Here is a 19,933-nt window from a genome sequence, read left to right on the forward strand (position 1 = left end):
TTCCTCCTATATATACTCATATACCCTGAAAACATCGAGGAGCACCACGAAACCCTATTTCCACCGCCGCAACCTTCTATACCCAAGAGATCCCATCTTAGGGCCTTTTCCGGAGCTTCGTCGGAGGGGCAACGATCACGGAGGGCCTCTACATCAACTCCATGGCCCCTCCGATGATGTGTGAGTAGTTTACTTCACACCTTCGGGTCCATAGTTATTAGCTAGATGGCTTCTTCTCTCTCTTTGAATCTCAATATAAAGTTCTCCTCGATCTTCTTGGAGATCTATTCGATGTAACTCTTTTTGCGGTGTGTTTGTCGAGATCCGATGAATTGTGAGTTTATGATCAAGTCTATCTATGAACAATATTTGATTCTTCTCTAAAATCTTTTATGTATGATTGGTTATCTTTGCAAGTCTCTTCGAATTATCAGTTTGGTTTGGCCTACTAGATTGATCTTTCTTGCAATGGGAGAAGTGCTTAGCTTTGGGTTCAATCTTGCGGTGCTCGATCCCAGTGGCAGAAAGGGAAACGACACGTATTGTATTGTTGCCATCGAGGATAAAAAGATGGAGTTTATATCATATTGCTTGAGTTTGTCCCTCTACATCATGTCATCTTACCTAATGCGTTACTCTGTTCTTATGAACTTAATACTCTAGATGCATGCTGGATAGCGGTCGATGTGTGAAGTAATAATAGTAGATGCAGGTAGAAGTCGGTCTACTTGTCACGGACGTGATGCCTATATACATGATCATGCCTAGATATTCTCATAATTATTCGCTTTTCTATCAATTGCTCAACAGTAATTTGTTCACCCACTGTAATAGTTATGCTATCTTGAGAGAATCCACTAGTGAAACCTATGGCCCCCGGGTCTATTTTCCATCATATAAGTTTCTAATCTATTTTATTTTGCAATCTTTACTTTCAATCTATCTCATAAAAATACCAAAAATATTTATCTTGTTATTATTATCTCTATTAGATCTCACTCTCGTAAGTGACCGTGAATGGCTTGACAACCCCTTTATCGCGTTGGTTGCGAGGTTCTTATTTGTTTGTGTAGGTACGAGGGACTTGCGTGTGGCCTCCTACTGGATTGATACATTGATTCTCAAAAACTGAGGGAAATACTTACGCTACTTGCTGCATTACCCTTTCCTCTTCAAGGGAAAACCAACGCAGTGCTCAAGAGGTAGCAAAAGACCATAGATGCATTTTAAAAAATACCGCATGGGCAGATAGGGTGGAAGACACAGTGGGACAATGGAGGTCGGCTAAGGCCAAACACCGCGGAGGACACATGCGATTCGCAGAGGAGATTCCCGCCCATGGATGTGACAAACGAGGTTAGGATGTCGGGGCGGTGTTGGCCTTCTTCGTCGGGTTTCGGCGCCACCGTCCATCTAGGAGTTGATTTGGACCTTCCTATGCCATCACCAAGCTCGACCGATTCAATTACCAGTGAAAATGGACCTCCGCAGACATCAGGCGGAGCTATGGGGTGGTGAGTTCGTCGATGGTGAAAAGGCGGATTCTAGCATCGGGAAGCAAGAATAAGGTGCAGGAGAGGGTGGCGGGGCTGTGGAGTGGTCGCATGGAATCGGATTTATCGTCCCAGCCCAGCCGAATGATTCTCTTGTCAACAATTGGGGATGTTGGTCCTGTTGGACCAAATCCTTGTCACGGGCCTACCCCGAGGGGATCCTATCATCACCGTAGGTCTGACTTTCTTTGGTTGTACCTGACGATGGTGGTTTACACTCCCTTATTGAAGGCATTGTCTGGATCCTACCCTATCTTTCTCTTCTGGGTTAAAACCCATTATCTCGCTTATGTGGTTGGATTTGGCGACGATGGCATTCATTCACCATCTCCTCGCTGAAGCCGTCGATGTTAGAGAACCTCCGGCTCTTCCGAATGTTGTCAATAGAGGTAGTACTAGTTGATAGTTTGCTGCAGTGGGTTGTTGCCTCGCCAAACCCTATGGTTTTTTTTTCCTTTTTTCCTTTTTTATTTATCTCTGCATCTTAGTCGTGCAGTGATTGAGTGTATACTCGTTGTGTTTTGTGTCCTTTTGATGCAACATCATGAGTCAATAAAGAGTGTCATTTATCAAAAAAAATTGTGAGTACAAAAGAGATTTGTTGGAGGGAGGATAGATGGTTGTTTACTTTTTCCATAGGAATGAGGGGTTTGGATGCTTGGCGATTGCATGGGAGCGGAGATGAAACTAAGAGTGTGTTTGGATTCTCACCACTCCTCAACTCCGCCCCCGGAGCCGGCGGAGCGATGCCGAACGCTCTAATTCCAGGGAGTTGAAAATGCGGAGTGGAGCGGTTGCAGTGCAATCGTGTGGAGCGGTTTTTCCTGGATCTCACATCTTTAAAATCATGGAGTTGATGAGATTTACGAAGGAACCGCCACCACCAAGTGAAAAAGATTCGAGTGGCCATGCCCGTCTCCCTCGGTTTTTCGGTATGGGAGCGGCGACAACGATATGTCGACAGCTCGTTCTAGCTGTAGCAATGGTCGTTCGGTAGTCCATGAACCTCGATGTAACTTTCATTATGTTTGGCATGTTTTGTACTTCTGATGAATCTTTATAATAAAACTGATAATTTTCAAAAAAAAAGGAAAAAGAAGACGGTCATTTCAAAATATTTAAATTTGCGAGGAGCAATTACTCCTCAGGAAATGGAATAAACTGCGAATCAATCTGTGGTTGAGTTGGTTAGGTGAACAGTGGTATCCCCAACCCACCAGGGTTCAAATTCTGGTGCTCGCATTATTCTTGAATTTATTTCAGGATTTCCGGCGATGCGCTTTCAGTGGGAGGAGACGTTCTCGTCGACGACGAAGCGCCTACGGTGACTTCGTAAATCTCAAGATGATATGGCGGCTCAGTCTTTCGAAGGTGCTCATAGGGGTAGGGTGTGCGTGTGTGCGTTCATAGGGGTGAGTGTATGCGTGTGTATATGAGCGCTTGTGTCTGTACTGATGCTAAAAAAAAAAGAAATGGAATAAACTCCCTCCTGAATTTTCCGAATACGTGCGCGTTTACATACGCAATCACTCCTCTGACGTGGCACCATAAACCGGCCAGCTCAGCGCCAATCCTCACGCTCCCTGTCGTAATCCCACTCGCGTTTCAATTTTCAACCCGGCCGGGAGCTCGGCATCAACAACGGCTACTTGTCCCCCGATCCCCTCCAGGCCTCCACCTCTATTTGAATCCCAAATCCTCCTCCTCCTCCTTCGCCGCCGCCCCTCATTCTCTAGAATCTCCGATCGCGCGATTCGCCATGTCGACCTCGTCTCCCACCTCGTCGCCGCCTCCCTCCGCCGACGGAGGCGGCGGGGCCCGCTGCATCTCGCCGACGCCCTCCCGTCGGAAGGTCTCCCCCGGCCGCAGCGGCGGGAGCTCCCGCAAGGTCCGCCCGACACCCCACTCCCCTCCCCCATCAAGCTCTGCTGCGGTCTCACTCTGTATGTCTCGTGCGGTTCGATTGGGGATTCTGCGGTTCCCCTTGTTGGAACTGTGGGCGGCCGCTCTGGTTTGCGACGCCGGTTTCGCACGGGAAAATTTTCGGGAGCCGTTGGGCGGGCGGTGGTTTGGTGCGGTGTAGATTATCCTTTGTTCGATTCGGCATAGTTTCTCTTCATTCAGGGCTTCGCAGCCTTTCTCCGCCGATATTGCTTCGCAATCGTGACAACTGAATCCCTTACCAAAACCCTAGTCCTCGTCGGGCCTGCCGCGGCGATTGCGTCCCATTACTCGGCATGTCCGATGTATCTGAACTCTGCGACATGAGGACTCTTATGGATAACTGCAACTTTGAGTCCGTGGGTGTTAATTCGTACAAAAGTCTGCAGTATCTTTACTTACCAGTATCCTGCGAATGTGATTTGGTAATATTTGCGGAATTGCTTGTACTAGTATGTTAACTGATGCCATACCGATGTGGTATTTCATAATGTGTGCTTGTACTGTTATGGATAACTGCAACTTTGAGTGTGTGGGTGTTAATTCGTAGAGTGCAAAAGTCTGCAGTATGTTTACTTACCGATATCCTGCCACTGTGATTTGGTACATTTGAGGAATTGCTTGTAGTGTGTGATATTTCATAACGTAGTTCTTGGAGACAGTAATTTATTGTTGGTTCCAGGTATGGGGTTAGAGAGCGAATGCATTGCGCATGACTCTTTGTTAATTTCAGTTCAAGTTTATGTCAAACATATGCCGGTATGTGCTCTGTTGGTTATTCCTTGCAAATAATGTAGTTACCTGGTCACCTTCCATTTCCTAAGTTCCCAAGTGATTAGCTAGTTTGGATATGAAGACTCATGTCGGAGTTGCATTGAGTTGACATTTGAAATGGTAGAGTTGGTACTCTTGTAAGTTTTGTTCATTGCTGGGGTAAACCAGTAGGATAGATCCCATCAAATGACGAAAGGTGCCACCAAGATTTATTAATGCTAGCAGCTTGAAAGGTGTAAGAATGTCTCCTGTTGTTTTGTTATTAGTAATAAGGCAACATGTGTTATATTACTGTTAACTGACCTGATATTCTAACTTATAGTTCAACTTTAAATGAATGTAGACATCTTTGTGAGCATTTTTATTTTATTTCTAGGCTATCATAACTCAGAAGTCTGTAAAACAAAAAATATTCTTTGAAACTGATTTAATCATCATAATAGACTCGTGATTATAAGAAGGAAACGAAAGGTGTGGATAGGCAACTTGAAAACATGTGTCAACTGAACAATATTCCCATACTGCTTTGGTCCTGACCACTCAAGAATGCTTGTAGTAATTACTTTAATTAAGGAAAATATTCATATGGGACAAAGCTGACCTGGGGTTAGCTGAGTAGAACTTTAAGGGCACCCGTGAGGATGATTAAGTTCTTAATATCGATAGTCATTAGTATTCTCATAGAATAACTTTACAGGCAACCAACGTTGATGTGTTCTGCACATGTGACTGTTAGAGTATTAGGTTTAGTCCAGTAAAAAGAAGAAGTCTGTCTCTATTATGTATTTTCAGATAGCTTGCAGGTTCAATTTGCTCAGCTTGAACAAAACCCAATTAGGCTTGTAGTGAACTGAACAATATTCTCATACTGCTTTGGTCCTGACCACTCAAGAATGCTTGTAGTCATTACTTTAATTAAGGAAAATAGTCATACGGGACAAAGCTGACCTGGGCTTAGCTGAGTAGAACTTTAAGGGCACCCGTGAGGATGATTAAGTTCTTAATATCGATAGCCACTAGTATTCCCATAGGAAAACTTTACAGGCAATCAACATTGATGTGTCCTGCACATGTGACTGTTAGAGTATTAGGTTTAGTCCAGTAAAATGAAGAAGTCTGTCTCTATTATGTATTTTCAGATAGCTTGCAGGTTCAATTTGCTCAGCTTGAACAAAACCCAATTAGGCTTGTAGTGAACTGAACAATATTCTCATACTGCTTTGGTCCTGACTACTCAAGAATGCTTGTAGTCATTACTTTAATTAAGGAAAATAGTCATACGGGACAAAGCTGACCTGGGCTTAGCTGAGTAGAACTTTAAGGGGACCCATGAGGATGATTAAGTTCTTCATATCGATAGCCATTAGTATTCTCATAGGAAAACTTTACAGGCAACCAACATTGATGTGTTCTGCACATGTGACTGTTAGAGTATTAGGTTTAGTCCAGTAAAATGAAGAAGTCTATCTCCATTATGTATTTTCAGATAGCTTGCAGGTTCAATTTGCTCAGCTTGAACAAAACCCAATTGGGCTTATAGTCAACTGAGCAATATTCTCATACTGATTTGGTCCTGACCACTCAAGAATGCTTTGCTAGTCATTACTTTAATTAAGGAAAATCTTCTTGCGAGACAAAGCTGACCTGGGCTTAACTGGGTAGAAATTTAAGAGCAGTCGTAAAGATGATTAAGTTTTTAATATCGATAGTCATTAGTATTCTCATAGGTCAACTTTACAGGCAACCAACATTACATGTGTGCTGCACATGTGACTGTTAAGAGTCTTAGGTTTAGTCCTGTAAAATGAAGAAGTCTGTCTCTAACTCTCTATTATGTATTTTCAGATAGTTTGCACATTAAATTTACTCAGCTTGAACAAAACCCAATTAGGCATTTGCAAGTTTCGATTTCTTGTTTAATTTCCTACTTGTAAGATCTAATTCTATGAAGAATTTAGCTAACAGCACTTTCTGCATTTGTTTTCTGCAGAGTCCAGGTTCAAGAGAATTTGGAAACTCAGTACTGAAATCTGTCAATAAGTCGACATCCCAATTCAAAAAATCTGTGATTCGCAGAAGTGGTCCTTCGATTGATTGGTTCCCTAGGAAAAAAACTGAATCATACTTGAAAAGAAAGATAAAGCGTCTTCAGGTACTTACTGGATAGTGCAAAATGTTTAGCCACTCTTCGTTCTAGAGTAAATTGTATTTAAACCATAGCACGAGTGGATCCAGGATAATATTGCACATTAGACCAGGTTAGTTTACACTGTTCAGTATACTCCAGATTCCCACCTGCCAGTTAAAGTGCAGTTTACATTTTTATTCTCCTTCATGGACCTTTAAGATCTTGATTGTGCACTTCAATGCATTTCATGACGAGAAACTCGAAATTTGATGTCATTGCTGTCTCAGTTCTCTCTTCTCTGCCTGAGATAAGCAAAGTGGGAAATTGGATTAAATAATATTTTTTATGATGTGAATTAAAGTTATGCCTTTCGTCTTCTGCAGGAGACTGATGGTATGACCGCATCCCTTCATGATACTCTGGAAAATTCCAATCTTCATTATACTAGGATGGCAAGGGAGAAAATTGCAGCCAGTGAAGCGGCCAGAAAGGCGATGGAAGCTCGCAAGACTGCTATGGTTGAAGCTTCGTGGTGTAGAATTCTTCAAACAGCCAGGTGAGATTATGTTGTTCTTATTCTATCATGCCTGCTGTTATGCTGACTACACTTGTTTCATTCCTCTGATATTCTGACTGTCCTTGATATGTTATTTTATTTTATTTTTCTAATAGGATCCAAAACAAAGAAGCTGAAGAACTTATGGAAAAGGCCAAGTTGCATGCGACTGAAGCATTTGAATACGCTAGAGTAATAGGTATCATGATGTATGACAAGCCTGACTGTCCCAGTCAGCAGTATGAGGTGGAATCCTCGGCAAAAACTGGAGGAAGACCAACTCACAAGGTTACAGCGTCCTTTCAGACTGCTTTTGAGGTTGATATGGAGGTTGCTGCTGCAGTGAAGAAGGCATTTGTCAAACTTGCAAACTCTCCTGATTTGCCAAACCAAGAAGAGTTTAAGGAGCTATTGCGGAAAATTAGCCAAAATCCAGAGGCGACTGATAGTGATGTGAATTCTGAAGCTGAGCAGCAGCTTGGTGACTGTAACAATGAAGAAACAAACAATTTCAAATCCAATAACAATACCTCCAGAAAAAGCATCTTCCCATCTGATTTCAATACTGCTGATCTAGAACAATCCACTGATCTTGTAAACATTATGCTTGAAAGGATAAAAGCTCTTCATGAAGACGACCTTGCCTCTTTGGCGGTCATTGTTGCCACATCTGGCCTAAATGCAGCACTTCAAAGGGATAAGGGAAAATATCATGAAACGAAGCCTGTGAGCTACACTACTGCAGGGACACACAGACCACAATCAAGAAGATATTCCACTGCAGCCAGCTTTATTGATATACAAGGACCAAAGAAAGAAGTCTCATCTGAATTACCAAGTCTGGACAAGTTCTTGGTCAAGCATCATTCAAAACTAGAAAGAGAAGTTCAAGAAGCAAAAGAAGCATGCAGAAAAGTAACTCCAGTGAAACCTGTTGTACAAGATGGCCAGGGCCAACTTGCAGGGGGCAACACAACGGCACTAGAATCTGCTTCTGACCTGGGCAGCATTCTTGTGAAGAATATGTCTAGGCTTGAGAAAGAGATCTTGGAAGCCAAGAAGAGCAACCAGTGCACCGATTCTTCTGAAGGGAACTGCAAGGATGTTACGGACGATGTGCAAGCCAGCACCGAAGAATCTGAATCTCTCAAGGGTCAGTCAGAAGTCTTGTCTGACAGCAATGTGATCAGGGGATCGGGTGAAGAAAGCAATTGCGTTCAAGCCTGTGCCGATTCTTCACAAGATAAAGAAAACAGAATTTTAAGTTCACATAAGCTGCCACCCTTGGCTGCAAAGGGTAACCATGGTGGCAAAAGATTGACTCGAATTGAAGCTGCAAAGCTTGAAGCACTTCGAAGTTTCTGCACTAAGGATGGCAGCGAAGTAGGTGTTGGCCTCGACAAGGTCTTTGTTAAGCCAACCAATAGACTGGAGATGGAAAAGAGAAAAGCACTGGAGCAAGGACAGATCGACGTACAGAAGCAGAAGGATCCACAGAAGTGTTGTGATAACACACCAGTGAGTTTAGATGAGATTTTAGTGAAGCGTGTATCAAGACTGGAAAGGGAGAAAATGGAGTATGAGAAGAGGAATGCCTCGGGACAAGGACAGACCATTGTGTCGCGTGATCAGCGGAAGCATGGCAACATTGCCACAGCATCCGAGAGCTTGGATCAAGTCCTAGTAAAACGTGTCAGTCGGCTAGAAAGGGAGAAGATGGAATATGAGAAGAGGAATGCATCAGGAGGAGCAAGAACTGGTGTGCAGACTGGTAGCGATGACAAAGCATCTGATAGTTTAGACCAGATCTTGGATAAACATGTCTCCAGGCTTGAAAAGGAGAAGATGGAGCATGAAAAGAAGGGTGATAGTGACACACCACTGCTAGAGAAGAGTGATACACAATGTGCAGATGGAGCAGCCGGGGGTCTGGCTGACATCTTTGTCAAGCGTCCGACGAAGCTTGAGCAAGCCAAGCAGGCTGCTGCTGCTGCTGAAGGAAATTCGACAAGAGTCTTGAACCCTGCTGAAGAGCGCAGGAGAGCGAGGGAGAAAGAGCTTCTGGATGCATGGGGAGGAGAGGGGCTAGGGAGCTCGGTGAAGCCCCATCTGTCCAAGATTGAGAGTGACAAGGTAATTAATTGGTTCTATCACACCAACCTATCATCTGAAGATATGAAATGTACCAGCACTTAGAATGTTTCGACTACTTGGCAGGTTGAATGTAGGAAATCAGAGGGAGAACTGAAGCAGGAGCGCAGAAGAGCGAGGGAGAAGGAGCTTCTGGATGCATGGGGAGGAGTGGGGCTCGGCAACTCGATGAAGCCACATCTCTCCAAGATCGAGAAAGATAAGGTAACTGATTCTATTACACTAATCCATCACCCCCCCAAGAAACGAAAGCATATCAATCCTTACCCTTCTTGGACTGCTTGTCAGGCTGCTTGGAGAAAACTAGAGGAGGAACAGAAGCAGATATGTGCTGGTAGTACAAGGGAGCTGTGACTTTGCTGGGTCAGCACAGCAAGTATACTCTACTCGCTTCCGGGTCTGTTTGCGTTTCATATAGAAACTTCCTGCAGAACATGGATGTCATCAGAATCTCTCTCTCCTCCTGTATATTGTGGACTTGTGGTCACATACCAAACATTGGAAACTTCCATTCCGGAGGAAAGTAAAGTAAGATGTGCAACTTTCTACCAGGCAATGAACTTCGAATTTTTGCTGCTGCTCTCTTTTAAGTGGGAGCAAGCCAAGTGATGTGCTCTCCTTAGCTTCTCTCTCTCTCTTTCTTATCTCGTTGCGTGTTACTCACATGCTTATCCTTGGAAGCATATGCGAGGATGAGAGCATCCCGGTGCTTCTTTTGACTTTGCCCAATGCCGCAAAGTTGGAAATTTTATCATCAGCTCATCAACAAGTTAAATATAAGTAGATGTTAGATGGTACCCCGGCATATATGCTGGGTGCTGCTATTTTACTTCTTTATTGACTTGATGCAAACCAAGGGGTAAAAAGTATAACTGAAACTGACTGTTTTTTGAAGATAAGATGCTGAGGTCTTACGGAAATTGGAAAAGCTTCATGTAATAAGTCTGCTACTCCCCCCGTTCCTAAATATTTGTCTTTCTAGAGATTTCAGCAAGTGACTACGTACGAAGCAAAATGAGTGAATCTACACTCAAAAATATGTCTATATACATCCGCATGTGGTAGTTCATTTGAAATCTCTAAAAAGACAAATATTTAGAAACGGAGGGAGTAGATGTGGATGGAATGTTGATTCTTTTGTAAACAAATGAGGGCAGTAGATTCTGCATATTATTGAATTTCTTCCCTTCAGCAGCACAACACATTCTTGAAGTGTTTTTATCGGGGCTACCATGGTGCACCCTTTTACCATTTCGTTGCGTCTAGTTGCCTTGCTATTTTCACCCTCGTTGGACCATATTTGCTTAGAAGTTAGAACCGCGGATTAGTTCACACTGTTGTTTCCCGTTACTTTTTCAGCAGTTACTTTGCACGCATTGCTTTGTTTCTGCTCTGGAAGTTTGGTGAAAAGATGAATCATGAGTGTGAAAAGGGGAGAGTGACAATAGAACCAGAACCTGAGGGGGTTCACTTCTTCTAGCCGGCAGATATTTATGGCATATCCCCTTATCCCTGGTCGTTTTTCCGTTGACGCATATCATATGCCACAAATGATGAACATGCCAGATTCAGTCAGATTCAAGCTAGTAAAAAACACTTGTGATCGATCTATTTTACCAGCAACCACTCGGTGAAACTAGTATACAGCACAGTGGTCTCCTCAAATAATCGATCAAGCCATCCTAAGGCTGAGACAGCGCACCAGCCATTGCGGCTGCTTCGACACCGTCACCCCTCCCCGGAGATCACACGGCGTCGCCCTCTGGTGGCGGTGCTGCACCGGGCGGAGCGCCTCGTCGGAGTCGGTCGACGAAGACGGCGTCTGTGGGCTTCTTCTGCCGGAGCAGTCCGTCGCGCTCTCCCGCCTCCTCCTCTGGCTCCTTCTGCTCCCGCCGTGGACGCCGCCGCCGCCGACGGCCAGCGTCAGCTCCAGCTCGTCCTCGCTTTCCGTGGACGGCGGCGTCGCTAGGCGGCCTGTGCCGGCGCTGACGACGGTGTGCTCGTCCTCGTTGTCGTCGACAGGGAGCTGCAGGCTCAGCTCCGGCCGGCGGGGGTGCTGGCTGCGCCTCTGCACCTGACGGCAGGGTAGCACTGACGACGGGCGCCCGCTCTGGTCGCCCATGAGCTGCTTCTGGACTCGGTACAGCCGGTGCAGATCATGCACCTTTCGAGCCGATCATGGCAGGGATTTTGTTTGTCAGCTCGGGAACAAATCCAAGAATACGCAATTGAAATAGAGATGGATGTGTTTGGTCTGGCTACCTGCTGCCTGAAGGTCTGCTCGTGCTTGAGCATGGCCATCTTCATGACCTCCATGTCGCACTGCCGCACGAGCTCCTCCATCTGCGTCATATGCTTCTCTTCTTGGTCTCCTCGTCTTGTCCTTGAGGGATTATAAGCTTGCATGAGACAAATGAAAGGAGAGGAGAGACGGCAAAGGTGTGTTGTGGACTTCTGGTAGGCACTACTAGAGGAACTTGGGTAGGGGGTGGCCGGGGTTTATAAAAGAAGATTGGCACGAGAGAGTGCAAAGCAACGGCATGGATTGGAATAGAAACGCTGGCCTGGCCGCAATGATGCCACAAGAGAATATTGGGCCTTTCCGCATGGCATGGTATGCCAAACAAACTAGGCCGGCAGCGGCGATGGGGTTTGGGTACATGCTCTGCACGAGATGCTCCTCCCGCAGCAGACAGCTTTGGCAGGACTAGTCTTTTAAACCCGTGTCTAGAGGCTTTTGAGCATTTCTCTGCGTGGCGTGGGCGATGCGTGCGACTGACAGTAGTGTTAAATTGGTCAATTAAAACTACTAGCAGGACACGCTAGCTGTTGTAAATACGTACTCTCCTTCTTGGCAAGGCTGACAAGGGTTACAAAATGGTCGTATGCTTTGGCTGCTTTTATCATTGCCTGGCCCCTACCATAAGTGTCAGCACGCCTTCAGAATACAGATAAAGTGTAGGTATGCATCCACTGGAACCGGTAAAGAGACTTGAGAATACAGATACGTGTAAGAAGTGCATGCATTTTGAAGTACCTTGTCACTGAAAACAAGCAAAGGACACACATCGGGGTAGGAGGAGTACGTGTGGATTGACACTCATTGGGCGACACCGACACATACACGCACGCACGGTGTACGAAAGCTATATACATGGATCCATCGATGTTTGATGCGTCGCGTACATGCATGCATGTATAGATGTGGTGGTGTATTGACAAAGCAATCCACTCTTTTTGTTAGGAAAACCAAGCAGCAAAAGTGAGAGAAAACAAACAAACAAACTGGAAAGGCCGGGATGCCGATGCGTGCTAATCATCGCTTCGAGAGCAAGCAAGCAAGCAATCATCTGTGTGTACTCTACCATCGTGTAGCTTAGTTTAAGAATAATCATATTCTTATTTGCCCCACCGTGCCCCCACCGACCAAGGATTAACTAGCACTAATCGTATGCGCTTTGAGTCTTTGATCGATTCGATCATCGAACTGTGCAGTTCTGAGTGACCATCGTCTCCCATTGCTCGTAACACAACGAGGCGTTGTGCGAAATTTCCATCTCCATGGTGCGACATTGATTGAAGAAGAGAGGAAGATAGGAGGACCATGCTCGGAGCTAGGACTGGGGCATGCAGAAAGGTGAAGTGGAAAGGAAGGAAGGATGAGTTGGAACAAGTTCGGATGGGAATGGATAAGACCGGTCGTACCGTATGCATGGGCGGCTACTCCACGGGGCGAGACAACGGCGCACGCGCTGCCGGCAGTGAGAGGCGCATCCGTACTCAGTGGCGGCCCACCATGGACGCATAGAATCAACACCATTGCCCGACATGAGCTGACCAGACCCGGCGCCTCCCTTGTTTATTGGCTTTCTCCGCGGGAAGAACTGCCGCAAAAGCTGAGTTGCCCTCCCGTACCACGTTATGGTTTTTTGGCGAGGGTACCGATTTATACTATACTCCCTCCATTTCATAATGTAGTGTTTTCTTTATCCCCGTGCTTCAAATTTGACTATAAATTTAACTATCAAGACCGATTGCAGCGGGAGCAAAAGTTATATCAGTGAATTCGTATTCGAAAGAAGTTTTTAATTATGTAATTTTTTCTCCCGCCGCAGTCAGTCTCGTTCGTCAAATTTATGGTCAAAGTTTGACCTCGGAAAGCTCAGGCACACTATATTTTGGAATGGAGGGAGTAGTCTTTTTTTTTACAAGTTAGCGGAAGAGCTGCTAAAAATCCCATTGCAGAAAAAGAAGCGATGGCTTGCTCGATTTATTTGGGGGAAACAGGGCGAAAATCTGTACGACAGGCACACCACACCTAACTTGTAGCGACCCGACTCGGTAAGAGTCGAAGTCTCTGTGCTTACCGTGCTAGTCCCTGGATCGACTTGCTAGCACACACAGTACGCGATGAAATAACAGAAATAACACACATCTCTTTATTACATCGATAGTCCAAGAGCAATACATTTATTACAAAATAGGGCATAGAGCCAATAAGCAAATACTGCGGAAGCAAAGAAGTAAATGAGTCCAACTCCACGAGCAAGGTTGAGTGTAGAACATCGACCTATCGCACCTTAATCCTCGTCGGATATATCTGCAACGTGATAAGTTGCAGCCAAGTGGGTCAGTACGTTGAATGTACTGGCAAGTCACATCATAGTGTAATGAACCTGCTTTTACATGCAGTTTGGCTGGTGGAACGCTCTAGGTTTAGTTTTTGCATAAAGCTAGTTTTTCTCTATTAGAAAAGATTGTTATTCTACTACTACACATTTGCATAGGATGAGTTGGCAAATCCAACTCCATCCGTCCCCAAGTTTCATTTAAAACCCAACTGTTTAATTAAAGGCGAGGAGATCTCCCGGCATTTCCACTACTAGATGCTCAAGTGGTCCGTAACCGGGGACACGGCTAATCGATTAGGTTGAAAACTCTGCAAAGATTGTGCACTTTTCCCCACAAGACTCGACCACCTCCATGATCGGAAGATCGAGACATAGTCTTTCGAAAATGTTCCCCCTTAATCCACGGATAGGCCGGTACACCTACATCATTCTACATCTGCTAGCCCATCCCGAAAGAGGTCACACTAACTACTCAACTAAGCCAGAGCCCATATTGGCCTTAGGCTGCACACGTAAGCTTCTAGACATGGGAATACGATTGATCTCTTTGAGCCTGAGCGGACGGTCCACTAGTGGTGCACCACCATGGATTTCCCATGCGTGCCCCACTGTACCTCGCCACCATTCCCACAAGTTTCCGCCCAGGTAGTTCATTATTTAACTTAGGTCTTATTTACTACATTGTCACTCAAACTTTACAATGATCACTCCCCAATCCACGTCTACTTAGCATAGCAACATAAAGTAAAACGATGGTGACAAAGTTATATGGTTCAGACCTACCTCAATGAACTACTGGGTGAAAAGCAAAGTCATGTGGCACCAGTTTCCTACCATGCAGTCCTACCGCAAAGAACTAAGTGCATAATAAAAACATAGGTAATGAAACATGATCAAGATGCAACTTGCCTTGGTACTGCTGGTTGAATTCTAAAGACTGATAATATTCTGCTTCGCACTCCGGGCAATCTATCGCAAAGAAGATAAACAAACATAAGCAACATTCCAGAGGCCAAAAGAACATGCATAGCAAAAAGTCTCGGAAAAACCAAATGAACATACAACACACTAAGCTACTACGGAAATACTCTAAGTGCAAAACAACATAGGCCTAAGGTTCAAAGAGTGATGTGAAATATAGTGCATACTAGGCATACTAGTAAAAATATTAAAGGGCAGATTCTAGTGTGTGAAAAAAAAACAATGGCGGTGGCTAAATAAAGAAAACTGACGCTCGGTTTAAATAAACCGCACGGTCTAAGGGAACCGCGGTTAACCACGTACCCTTTCACGAAATAATAAAAAAATCCAGACCTAATCTAATCTAGGCCGTGGATCTTCGATCTACGAACGAGGGGAGGTGCGGCGGCTTACAGCTGCTGGAGACGTCGGCGACGAGCAGAGGACGGCGGCGCGGCGTCGGTGACGGAGGGGGCGGCGGCTGTGGTGGTCCTCGTCGACGGGGAAGAAGACGGGGAGGTGCGGCGCGTCGAGGGCATCCGGATGGTGGCGTCGGGGTGCGTCGGCGGCGTCCGAACGGGGCGGGGCGAAGACGGCGGCCTTCGGTGCTCCGGCGACTCCGGCGTAGACGGTGCGGCGTCCCCGACGGGACCTAGGGGCAAAAATAGTGTCAAAAGGATGCGCCTCGGCGGGCTAAGAAGTTTTACAGAAAAGGAAGGGTCGGAGAGGACTACGGGCGACGAACTGCTCCCGCGAGGTACGCGGCTCCGGTGAGATGCGAACGGGCAGCACGGCGGCTGTGAGCGGTGTGGGGAGAAGCGGGATGGCGAGGTCGACAGAGGGGAGCTCGGGGCATTTATAGGCGAGGGGAGGGCGTGCGGGTGCCGCGGATTTGCATTATCCGCGAGGGCCTCGCCCGGCGGTTGCGGGAGCGCGGCGGCAAGCTCACCCGAGCAGGGAAAGCGGGAGGTTGGGGGAGATGAGGTGGAGCGGGGCCCACCAGTCAGTGGCGGCGGCGTTAGCGAGCGAGGGGGGCTGCGGGCGGTCGACCGGTGCGGGGAAATTCGGGTGCATGGGCGGCCTTGGGCCGAAATGGCCAGCTGGGCCGGTCGGGCGCTCCTGGGCCGAACCTGGTTTCGGTCCAGGCTGCGTGCGTGTTTTTTTAACTGGAGACTAAGTGCTCACAACTAATTCAAAAGAATTTCTAAAAACACCAAATAAATTTCTAAAATAACTACATAATATTTAGAGCATAATGAACATTAACTTAAGCACAGAACAATTTGAAAATAATTTTCCTAATGCAACTAATGCACTTTTCGCAAATAAAATAAATACCAAACAACTCCAAAACTTAAAGTAATATTCAAAATGCAAAGAAATATTATTTTGAGTAAGTCATCTTATCCCCTCTCATTTGTTTTTCTCGGGTGGGAAAACTATTATTTGAATATTTCAAAAACTCCAAAATGCAAAGAAATATGATATGCATTGAATGATTCTATTAACATCCAAATTAATAAAAATTGGGATGTTACAAACCTACCCCCCTTAAGATGAATCTCGTCCTCGAGATTCAGGTTGGCCAGCAAAAAGGTGCGGATGGTCCTGCCTAAGATCTTCTTCTCGTTCCCAAGTGGCTTCCTCCTCGGTATGGTGACTCCGCTGAACTTTGCAGAACTTGATGATCTTGGTACGAGTGATTCTCTCTGCAGTCTCAAGAATCTTAATAGGCTTCTCCTCATAAGTCAGATCATTCTCCAACTGAATTGCCTCGAGTGGCACTGTATCTCTCAAAGGAATGTCTGCCATCTCTGCATGACACTTCTTCAGCTGGGAAACATGAAACACATCATGAACTCCCGACAAAGCCTCTGGTAATTCCAACTGGTATGCAACCTCTCCTCTACGTTCCAGAACTTTGTATGGTCCCACAAATCGTGGTGCTAACTTTCCTTTGACTCCAAATCTTTTAATACCTCGAAGTGGAGACACTCGAATATATGCTCTATCTCCCACTTCATAGATAACTTCCCTTGCGTTTAGCATCGGCATAACTTTTCTGCCTTGACTGGGCTATCTTAAGTCTGTCACGAATCAATTTGACCTTCTCCTCAGAATCCCTGATCAAATCAAGTCCAAACAACTTGCGATCTCCAACTCCATCCCACATCAAAGGTGTCCTGCATTTCCTTTCATACAATGCCTCAAAAGGGGCCATCTGCAAACTGGCTTGGTAGCTGTTGTTGTACGAGAACTCTACGTAGGGTAAGTTATCATCCCAACTAGACCCATAGTCTAGCACACACGCTCTCAACATGTCCTCTAGAATCTGATTAACTCTCTCTGTCTGCCCATCAGTCTGTGGGTGGAAGGTTGTACTGAACTCTAGCCTGGTACCCAAAGTTCCGTGTAATTGTTTCCAAAACTTGGAGGTAAACCGTGTTCCTCTATCCGATACGATGCTCCTTGGAACTCCATGCAGACATACGATCCTAGTCATATATATCTTTGCCAGCTTAGCACTTGTATAGGTGGTCTTCACTGGAATGAAGTGAGCAACCTTGGTCAAACGATCCACTATCACCCAAATGGAATCATAACCCGAACGGGTCCTGGGTAACCCCGTGATAAAGTCCATACCAAGTTTATCCCATTTCCAATCAGGTATCGGCAATGGCTGAAGTAATCCTGCTGGTTTCTGATGTTCTGCCTTTACTCTCTGACATACATCACATATTGCCACATACTCGGCAAATTCTCGCTCCATACCGGCCCACCAAAAACTTTCCTTCGAGTCCAAATACATCTTGGTATTGGCTGGGTGTACCAAATATGGTGAGTCGTGAGCCTCCTGAAGAATCAACTTCCTGATCTCCGGGTCATTGGGTACACAAATCCGTTGCTCAAACCATATGGTTCCATGTTCATCCTCACGGAATCCTTCTGCTTTCCCTTTGCTCATCATTTCTTTGATCTCAGCAATACCTTGGTCCAACTTCTGGGCTTCTCTGATTCTTCCCAGCAAGGTGGACTGCACCTCGAGTGCGGCAACATAACCTCTTGGAACTATTTCCAATTGCAGGTCTCTAAGCTCATCACATAACTCCTGAGGTAAACCTCCTGCTGTAAGGGTATTAACATAATTCTTACGGCTCAAAGCATCTGCCACAACATTGGATTTTTCCTGGATGATAATGGAGACTTATGTCATAATCCTTTATAAGTTCCAACCATCTCCTCTGCCTGAGATTCAACTCCTTCTGCGTGAAGATATACTTCAAACTCTTGTGATCCGTGTAAACATCACAATGATTCCCAATAAGATAGTGTCTCCATGTCTTGAGTGCATGCACTACATCTGCCAACTCCAAATCATGCGTGGCATAGTTCAACTCATGAGGTCGAAGCTGTCGTGAAGCATAAGCTACAACTTTCCCCTCTTGCATAAGAACACCTCCAAGTTCCTGACGTGAAGCATCACAATACACCTGAAAGTCCTTGTGTACGTCAGGCAGGACTAACACCGGGGCTGTAACCAAACGCTTCTTCAACTCTTGAAAGTTGGCTTCACACTCTTCAGTCCAAACGAACTTGGTGTCCTTTTTCAACAATGATGTCATGGGCCTGGCAATCTTGGAGAAATTTTCAATAAATCTCCGGTAATATCCTGCAAGTCCAAGAAAACTACGAATCTCGCCAACTGTGGTGGGTGCATTCCATTCCGTGACTGACTCTACCTTGGTAGGGTCCACTGCAATCCCTTCACCTGACACCACATGTCCAAGGAATCCAACTTCCTTCAGCCAAAACTCACACTTGCTGAACTTGGCATAAAGTTGATGTTCTCTGAGCTTCTCCAAAAATAAGCGCAGATGTTCAGCGTGTTCCTCCTCATTCTTGGAGTAAACCAATATGTCATCAATGAATACCATAATAAACTTTATCCAGGAACTCCATGAATACTTTGTTCATCATGTTCATAAAATAGGCAGGGGCATTAGTCAAACCAAAGGACATGACTATATACTCACAAAGCCCATACCTTGTGGTAAAAGCTGTCTTGGGTATATCCTTCTTACGAATTTTCAACTGGTGATAACCCGATCGAAGATCGATCTTGGAGAAAACACTAGCTCCTTCTAGCTGGTCAAACAAGTCATTGATCATCGGTAGAGGATACTTGTTCTTGATGGTAACCTCATTCAAAGAGCGGTAATCCACACACATTCTCAAGGTTCCATCCTTCTTCTCCACTAAAAGTACTAGGGCTCCCCAAGGTGATGAACTCGGGTGAATATACCCTTTCTCTAGTAACTCCTTAATCTGTTTCTTGACTTCCTCCAAATCATTAGCAGGCATTCGATACGACCTCTTGGAGATAGGCCCTGTGCCTGGCAGCAACTCAATCAAAAACTCAATCTCCCGATCTGGCGGCATACCCGGTAACTCATCCGAAAATACATCGGGATAATCCTTCACCACTGGTACTTCTTCCTGGACAACTCCCGTAAGAGAGTTCACCTGAGTCCTCTTAGGCTTAAGCCTGGATACGTACTTGATCCTCTTCTTCTCTAGGGTGGTGAGAAAAATCGATCTACTAGCACAATCAATGTTTCCCGCATACTTGGACATCCAATCCATCCCTAGGATTACATCCAACCCTTGCGATTCTAGTATAATCATATCTGTGGGAAAAACATGTCCCCCTATGTTCAAAGGCAATTGGAAACATCCCTGACTAGCCATAGACTCGGCTCCTGGGGAACTCACTAGAATGGGTGCCTTAAGAGCTATGGTAGGCAACTTATGTTTATCCACAAATCCCCTTGATATGAATGAATGGGATGCACCAGTGTCAAAAAGAATGAGTGCTGGAAATGAATTAACCAAGAACTTACCAATCACTGCGTCAGGCTGCTCATAAACCTCCTCCACATTGACATGATTCACATGTCCCTTAGTGAAAGGATTGGGCTTCTTGCCTCCAGAATTCCCATTGCCATTGCCATTTCCATTCTGTGCCTCAGGGCACTCATTGGAGTAGTGACCTGTCTTCTTGCACTTGAAGCAGGTGATGTGACTCAGGTCCTTCTTCATCGGTGTGGAAGAATTGAAATGTTGTTGTTGTTGTTGTTGTTGTTGTTGTTGTTGTTGTTGTTGTTGTTGTTGTTGTTGTTGTTGTTGTTGTTGTTGTTGTTGTTGTTGTTGTTGTTGTTGTTGTTGTTGTTGTTGTTGT

The 19,933-nt window shown here is 45.4% G+C and overlaps 2 protein-coding genes across 2 annotated transcripts; one reads left to right on the forward strand and one right to left on the reverse strand.

Annotated features, from left to right (window-relative positions):
- The first annotated feature begins 3,192 nt into the window (after positions 1–3,192).
- LOC119283631 lies at positions 3,193–9,677 on the forward strand. Its single transcript, XM_037563098.1, has 6 exons — positions 3,193–3,441; positions 6,259–6,420; positions 6,780–6,952; positions 7,069–9,085; positions 9,170–9,307; positions 9,392–9,677. The coding sequence occupies exons 1-6, from the start codon at positions 3,313–3,315 to the stop codon at positions 9,455–9,457; spliced, it is 2,685 nt and encodes an 894-aa protein (XP_037418995.1). The 5' UTR covers positions 3,193–3,312; the 3' UTR covers positions 9,458–9,677.
- Positions 9,678–10,657: 980 nt separating this feature from the next.
- Positions 10,658–11,733, reverse strand: LOC119289101. The gene is made up of 2 exons (XM_037568520.1): positions 11,366–11,733; positions 10,658–11,267 (listed from the first exon to the last, which is right to left on the reverse strand). The coding sequence occupies exons 1-2, from the start codon at positions 11,507–11,509 to the stop codon at positions 10,776–10,778; spliced, it is 636 nt and encodes a 211-aa protein (XP_037424417.1). The 5' UTR covers positions 11,510–11,733; the 3' UTR covers positions 10,658–10,775.
- Positions 11,734–19,933: the final 8,200 nt, after the last annotated feature.

The sequence above is a fragment of the Triticum dicoccoides genome, chromosome 4A (assembly GCF_002162155.2).
Source record: "Triticum dicoccoides isolate Atlit2015 ecotype Zavitan chromosome 4A, WEW_v2.0, whole genome shotgun sequence".
Taxonomy (NCBI): Eukaryota; Viridiplantae; Streptophyta; class Magnoliopsida; order Poales; family Poaceae; genus Triticum; species Triticum dicoccoides.

Excerpts from the sequence above, each read along its gene's own strand:
- LOC119289101 (XM_037568520.1), bottom strand. The coding sequence starts at position 11,509 with ATGCAAGCTTATAATCCCTCAAGGACAAGACGAGGAGACCAAGAAGAG. Across the intron at positions 11,268-11,365 it reads AGCAGACCTTCAGGCAGCAG|GTGCATGATCTGCACCGGCT; the intron begins GTAGCCAGACCA and ends TCGGCTCGAAAG.
- LOC119283631 (XM_037563098.1), top strand. The coding sequence starts at position 3,313 with ATGTCGACCTCGTCTCCCACCTCGTCGCCGCCTCCCTCCGCCGACGGA. Across the intron at positions 6,421-6,779 it reads GAAAGATAAAGCGTCTTCAG|GAGACTGATGGTATGACCGC; the intron begins GTACTTACTGGA and ends CGTCTTCTGCAG. Across the intron at positions 9,308-9,391 it reads CCAAGATCGAGAAAGATAAG|GCTGCTTGGAGAAAACTAGA; the intron begins GTAACTGATTCT and ends ACTGCTTGTCAG.